The 7,553-nt window shown below is 45.8% G+C and overlaps 1 protein-coding gene across 1 annotated transcript; it reads right to left on the bottom strand.

Annotated features, from left to right (window-relative positions):
* Window positions 1-729: 729 nt before the first annotated feature.
* Window positions 730-7,353, bottom strand: OXA1L (OXA1L, mitochondrial inner membrane protein). The gene is made up of 10 exons (XM_012812841.2): window positions 7,138-7,353; window positions 6,554-6,715; window positions 5,676-5,889; window positions 3,299-3,442; window positions 2,677-2,762; window positions 2,318-2,482; window positions 1,985-2,089; window positions 1,710-1,872; window positions 1,006-1,086; window positions 730-922 (listed from the first exon to the last, which is right to left on the bottom strand). Exons 1-10 carry the CDS (start codon window positions 7,339-7,341, stop codon window positions 807-809), a joined length of 1,440 nt encoding a protein of 479 aa, XP_012668295.2. The 5' UTR covers window positions 7,342-7,353; the 3' UTR covers window positions 730-806.
* Window positions 7,354-7,553: the final 200 nt, after the last annotated feature.

Raw genomic sequence — 7,553 nt, 5'->3', positions numbered from 1 at the left:
CTCAAGCAATCTTCTTGCTTCAGCCTCTTAAATAGCTGGGACTACAGATGTCTGCCACAAGGCTGGCTAATATTATTTTTTATTTATTTTTTTGGCCACAGTTTGGGCAGGGCCAGGTTCAAACCCGCCACCCTCAGTATATGGGGCTGGCATCCTACTCACTGAGCCACAGGTGCCGCCCTAGTTTTATTTTTAGTAGAGGCAGAGTCTCACTCTTGCTCAGGCTGGTCTCAAACTCCTGAGCTCAAGCAATCCACCTGCTTTAGCACTCCCTCCTAGAGTGCTAGGATTACAGGCATAAGCCACCACTCCTGGCCATTTACTTCTTGAAGAATGTTTTATAGATAATCTTAGCATTAAAAAAAAAAGTGGTTACTCCGTGACTGCAAAGCAAATGTGGATGGAACACCACAACATGTATTGGTTGAAATTTTAGGCTCTTAATGCCATGTTAAAACATTATATTTCCCAAGACCATGGTCCAAAAAGAACAATCATGACACACTCTATTCTTCAGTTTTATGAAGCATATACCTGCTTCCCTAGGTATCAGCAATCAGCACATAGCACACAGGTTTCTTAACGCTGAATGGGAAGATCACTTGGCTCCCGAGTCTCTCTCTTATACATGTAAGACTGTCACGGAATACATTCTTCTATTTTTTAGTAAACCGCCACTTGCACTAAATGGAATACATTCTTAAAATGAACATTTGTGTGTCACAGTTCCATAGTGTCAAGTCTTGTTTTGAGGATGAGTCTTTGCAAAGACAAAGTTCTTGCCAGAATGAACAGGGAATGTTAAGTCAGCTAAGTGTGTCACGCCAGGGCTGCTTTGACTTTGGTTTGTCACTGATGCTGGGAGGGTGATTCTTCCCATGCTGTAGTACAGGGTTGTGAGTAAAGGTCTGTCGTAAGGGACCTGATGGAAGAAGAGGAAACATCTCAATAAACAAAGGAAAGGAAGAAAGAAAAGACAGAATTTAACCTGAAAGGATTATTTACCCCTGGCCGCAAGCTCCAAGTGATTCTGCATGCGTTGCTGACGCTCTTGAGCCCTATGTGCCATTTCAGCATTCTTCCAGCCTGTGTAAAGAGCAAGTCAGTTAGTCCCATCCTTTTTTAAATTTTTTTTTGAGACAATCTCACTATTCACCCTCTGTAGAGGGCTGTAGCATCACAGCTCACTGCAACCTCAGACTCTTGGGCTCAAGCGATACTTTTGCCTCAGTTTCCCAAGTAAGTAGCTGGGACTACAGGCACCTGCCACAATGCCTGGCTATTTTTTTGTTGTAGTTGTCATTGTGTTTAGCAGGCCTGGGTCAGGTTTGAAACCACCTGCCCTAGTGTATGTGGCTGGCAACCTAACCACTAAGCTACGGGCACCGAGCTTCCTTTTACTTTATTTTTTTCAGACAGTGTCTTACTCTGTCACACTGGCTAGAGTACAATGATATCATCACAGCTCACTGTAGCCTCAAATTCCTGGGCTCAAGCAATCCTCCTCCATTAGCCTCCTGAGTAGCTATTTTTCTCTTTTTAGTAGAAAAATACAAAAGTATTGCTCACACTGGTCTTGAACTCTTGAGCTCAAGCAATCTTCCTAGAATGCTAGGATTACAGGTGCAGGCCACCAGTCCCAGCTATCATCCCTATTTTTAGATACCCTCTCCAGCCCTGTTTTACATAAGAAAAACCTGAATCTTTACCTCTTTTGAAGCTCTTTATGAAGCCTTCTCGTGGAGGTAATTTGTCGGGGTCATGTATAACACGTGGAGGAATTTTAAGTATAGTACGCACAGCTGGAATCCGGAGGCAAGCCACTTGGCCCAGGGAAAACAGATTAGAGGAGAGCCAATACATAAATACTGCCTGGGTGAGAATACAGAGAAGGTGGTTCAGAAGCTGCATCTCCAGTCAGCTGGCTTGTAAGTGGCTGGGCTAGGTGGAAGGCCTTGGAACCAGATCCTAAGCCATTACCTACCGTGGGGAAATGGATGGTTATGGGCAAGACTACCAGGGGCATTACTCTGATCACATTTCTCATCCACTGAAGGTCAGAACTCTGCACCCCTGTCTCAGCACCTAGCTGCCAAAAAAAGGTAGGAAGTGATGGGCACAGGAAAAGAGCAGTGAAAACACACCGATTTTAGTGACTCTTGTCTCTCATCTCTTACCCATCAACTCTTATTTCTCCAGGAAGTAAAGGATGACCATCCTGCACAACTGCTTTATCCTTCCCTCCCACTTTATTAAAGTAAAGTAAAATATACACTTTATTATGTATAGGCCTGGCACTTGGCTAACTTGGGCTTACCTCAAGGACACCCCACATTGTAGCAGTAACTACCAGTGGTAACATGTAGGTGGGATCAGATATTGTGAGATCCTGGAACCACCAGAGGCCACCTGTCTGCAGGCTGGGCACAGGAAGGTTGGCCATCTCTCTCAAAGCAATGAAGAAGGAGATGAACACTGGGGCCTATTACAGAGGATAAAAACTGTCAGCATGCCTTACCAAAGGGGACATTTTCATAGCTCCATTACTAAAAGCCATGGTAATAAGTAATATCACCACTACTTACTTTTTTTTTTTTGAATCGAGGCCACAGGAAACACAGAGGAGGAAATTTAATGGGTTCAGGATGAAATAAGAGGGGAAATGCTTTTGCTCACCTGAGTCAGAGGTAGAATGAGAGGTCTAAAGAGTTTGATATCATGCTTTTTCTGGTAAAGTGCCATCTCTGAGGAGGCCCTGTAAACTGTGGGGTGAGGAGAAATTAGTTGGACTGTCAGTTATGGCACACACCCATCCTCATCACCTGGACCACGAAATTTCTTTTTTCTTTTTTTTTTCTTTTTGAGACAGAGTTTCACTATGTCACCCTCAGTACAGTGCCATGCTGTAACAGCTCATAGCAACCTCAAACTCTTGGGCTTAAGTGATTCTCTTGCCTCAGCCTCCCAAGTAGCTGGGACTGCAGGCGCCCGCCACAACGCCTGGCTATTTTTTGTTGTGGTTGTCATTGTTGTCCAGCTGGCTTGGGCTGGGTTCGAACCTGTCAGCCTTGGTGTATGTGGCTGGCGCCGCAACCACTGTACTGGGGGCACCGAGCCTGGCCCATGAAATTTCTAAATCACCCTGGTCAGTCCCTGGAAGTATTAGGCCCAAGAAGCAGATAAGCTTTAGAACTTGCCCAGCTACAATCCCTGATTTAGGTTGTTCCTTTCCCTAACCAGAATGTCAAGAAAAGTGCAAATGTGGTCCTCTCCCATGCTCATCCTGCAATTGACTCACACTCAGTATTGTCTCCTGCCAACTTGGCCTCTCTGATTTGAGTGGCATACTTCTGGATCTCTGGCAAGTGGTTGTGGATCTTGGCTGCCTCTCGCTGGCCCTTCACGATGAGAGGAAAAACCAGGCAGCGGGCGAGGACCGTACCTGGAAAACACAAACTAGGATTGGAATAAAATTAAAGCAGTTCTATAGGTAGAATGTTGAAGATTTTAGGTCCTGTCTTATTTCAGTGTTTTCCACACTAACTTATGCCCAAGGGGTCCAGAAGTAAGGTTAAGATATAATTTAGTTTGTTCAAGGCTCAGGTCTCTGATTGGGCATCACAAAAATCTGGCATTAACTTCTCTAAGCAGGTGATCAGGAATCCCACTTGTTTCCTTGAACAAAAAGAAGATAGAAGTATTTTTCCAGATCAATGGTTTTTACTTTTCTATGACTAAAACAAATCAACCTGTACTGGGTGAAGGAAAAGCTTGGCTATAGGACTGTTTAGGCTCTAGTCTTCACCTTGCTCAGCAAAAGATACCTTTGTAGAACTCTGAATACTATTCTAGAAATCCCCAGACTTGGAAGTACTCTGGTGGCCCACTGCTTTACTTTATTTTTACTTTTTGAGACAGAGCCTCAAGCTGTTGCCCTGGGTAGAATGCCATGGCATCCCAGCTCACAGCAACCTCCACCTTTTGGGCTCAAGTAATTCTCTTGCCTTAGCCTCCCAAGTAGCTGGGACTACAGGCCCACCACAATGCCTGGCTATTTTTTTTGGTTGTAGGTGTCACTGTTGTTTGGCAGGCCAGGGTTGGATTTGAACCCACCGGCTCTGTTGTATGTGGCCGGCATCTGCTACAGGCGCCAAGCTTAGCCCACTGCTTTAGCATTTCTTTTTTTTTTTTTTTTTTTTCAGTTTTTGGCCGGGGCTGGGTTTGAACCCCCACCTCTGGCATATGGGGCTGGCGCCTTACTCCTTTGAGCCACAGGCGCCACCCCAAGCTTTTCTTTTTCTTATACTTCATATTTCCCAATTATACCAACAAATATTTAGTTTGTATACACATGGGTCTGGGCTGAGAAGACTTGGGTGGAATATATAGGTTTAGATTTTATCAACATTATGATGGAGATCAAGATCAAGGTGGGAGGACCACTTAAGGCCAGGACTTAGAAAACAGCCTGAGCCAGGTATGATGGTCATGCCTATAATCTAGCACTTTGGGAGGCTGAGGCAGCCTCAGCTCTTGCTTGAGTTCAGGAATTTGAGACCAGTCTGAGCAAGAGTGAGACCCTGCCTCTACTAAAAATAGAAAAACAAACAAACAAAAAACTAGCTGAGTGTTGTGGTGGGAATCTGTAGTCCCAATTACTTGGGAGGCTGAGGCAAGAGATCACGTGAACCCCAGAGTTTGAGATTATTATGAGCTATGATGCCATGGCACTCTACCCAGAGTGACAGTGAGACTCTGTCTCAAAAAAAAAAAAAAAAGAAAGGAAGAAAGAAAGAAGCCAGTCTGAGCTATAGTGAGACAGTCATCTCTAACAAAACGAGAAAAAATCAGCCCAGCATGGTGATGTGCACCTGTAGTCCTGCTATTTGGGAGGTTGAAATAGGAAGATCCCTTGAGTCTGAAGCGAGGGATAGGTAGAGTATTGGGTAATAGAGATGGATGTTGTGGTCAGAAAGATTAGTGTCTAATGCAGAAAAGTCAAGTATGATAAGAAAAATGGATTTAGTAATAATGTCACTGGCAGTTACAATGAAGTGATAACTAGTAAAAGCCAGATTGCTGAGGGTCAAAGAGTAAATGGAAAGTAGTCATAATGAATGCAGAACATTCTTTTAAATAACAGGTATCAAAGAAAGAAGAAAGGATAGTAGGTAAAGGAGAATTAAGGATGAAGAAAAGAAATTTTCTCCCAAGTAACATGTGGGTATGCTTTAGCATGTTTATATGTTCAAGGAGTAAGACACTGAAGGCACAAAGAAGGTAAGGGATACTTCACGGAGCAAGGTATAGAAGAAATGGAACTCAAAGCAGAGTTTTGGCTTTTATAAGAGTAATGGGAGTGGCTTCCCAATTTGGGGGTTTAAGTGCCTAACCTGACCTTCTACTTTTCTAAACCATGGCAGCTTCATCACTGTTAATGACATCCCCTTGGCTGGACATGGGGGCTCACACCTGTAATCCTTGCACTCTGAGAGCCTGAAGCCGGTGGACAAATTCCAGGAAGTTCTGGATCAGTCCTACTGGAGTGTTATGACTCCAGTCCCAGTTTAGTAAAGCTCTGTCACTGGTCAATCCATTCAAAGACCACCACCTTTTAGGTTATATTCCTAAGTCCTCATTGACTCTACTGTTACCCAAGGTATATTTGCCCTTACATGCAGCAATGGCCCCCCACCAAGGTAGGCCCAGGTCAACATGCATAAATTCCAGGAAGTTCTGGATCAGTCCTACTGGAGTGTATGACCCCAGTCCCAGTTCAGTAAAGCTCTGTTCTGCAGCAGCTTGGACTACGTCTGCAGTCTCTCCAGAAGCCACCTCAGGTACTGCTGTGGGTGAGGGAGTTGCAGGAACAACAGGAGGAGCCTGAACCTGTGGGAAAGGAAGCCTTGTGTTATATTCAATGGGGAGACATTCAGAAAGTGAGGCCCCCTTATGGGTTCTGTACTGGGTTCTGTTCTCTTCACCTCTTGTTTTCCCAGGTTAACTACAGTGTCCACAGAATTCAAGTTTAACAAGGACATCATATATTTGTTCCTAGGCAGGAAGTCTCTTAGAGCAAGATTTCATGATTTCCCTTCATGTTGGGATCATTTCTTATGTCACTAGTTTCCTAAACTTCAGCCATTTGATTATCAATGTCATGAGTTTGCCAATATTGAAACTATTATAACTTTTCTTTAACCCTCCCCCCCAACCTACGTGGTCTCCTTCTAAAACAAAATATCCACAAATTTACGTATTTGATATTCAAGTTGCAATTTTTCTAATACACACAAACCCAGAATCGCATCTCACATAACTGACAGTGACTTGTCACCACTCTGGCAAACACAACCTTGAAGATAACATAAATTCTCCCATTGTGCTTTCAATCATTTCCCCACTTAAGTGAAAATTCATCCCAAGCAGATGCTAATAATTTGGAGAGTTATGTGGAGTGTGGCCAAAAACTATGCGCCGCAACCTACCCCCCCCTCCCCCCCCAAATAAACAGACACGAACCAAGAAGCTCCACTTCTGACGTTGCTCTTACCTTGGCTTCTGCAAATGATATGGCAGAGGTACTGAGGCAGCGGGGGCCAGGGGCTGCGAGGAGGACGTAGCACTGGCGACTGCGGCACGGACGGGCTGCGAATGGGAGCCTCGCGCTCAGCGGTTTTTGGGGCCATTGCGAGAGCGTTGCGACACTGTGGAACTGAGCAAGTAAAAGGGTGATGGAAGAAGTCCCAGCATGGGGACAACGGGCATTCTCTCCCCAAGAAGCAGGCAGCCCGGCTACCTCAGTTAAGTGCATGGCTGCTATCCCCGCAGAGGGCTGGCGCGCGAAGGCATGCCTAGTGCATGCAGAGTTCGAGCCTAGGTCCCCTGCAGACCTACATGGGTCCCATAGATGGTCGTAGCAGGGGAAAGGTCAGTTTCCTTGAACCCACAACTAAACAGGGTCGCTGAGCCCGCGGCACCGGGAACGTAACCCTCTCGCGTCCTCTCCGCGACCTAGGTCATGACACTCAGGTACCGGTGAGCAGGTAAGCGTCTGCTCTCAGCACAAGCTGTTCCTGAGCTCGGGTCACAAGGTCAGGGGAGCACCCCGGCACTCTGACGCCGGGGTATCCTTACCTGCCGCTGAGGCCGCAAGAGCCGCAGAAGTTCCCGGCGTCCGCACATCAGTCCCATCGCCATGTTGCCCGGAAGAGGATTTGCATTCGCGCGTGCGCACTCAGAACCGTAACCCCGTAGGAGGAGGCCCTTTTGGAAGTGGTTATGAAGCCAGAGTTGTCGCCGCCCTTCGGATTGTAAAGGACGCTGGAGCTTGGCGGCCATATTTGACGTGGGTAAGAAGACGCAGAGGACCACATTACCAAGACCGCGCCGAAGGTGTTTTCTGGGGATTGAAAGAGGTGGAGCGCCAAATTATCTGCTGTCGTTAGTACGGTGTGAACTGTACAACATCTCTAAAGCCGCGATTGTACTCTCGTTTGTTGAGTATAAAATAGCCTCAGGACAGTCTTGGTTGTGGTTGACTAGGGTTTTTC

This window comes from Otolemur garnettii, unplaced genomic scaffold (assembly GCF_000181295.1).
Source record: "Otolemur garnettii isolate 467f Iridium unplaced genomic scaffold, OtoGar3 scaffold00225, whole genome shotgun sequence".
Lineage (NCBI taxonomy): Eukaryota > Metazoa > Chordata > Mammalia > Primates > Galagidae > Otolemur > Otolemur garnettii.
Note: the sequence above shows the minus strand (reverse complement) of the source record. Positions and strands in the feature narration are given on the sequence as shown.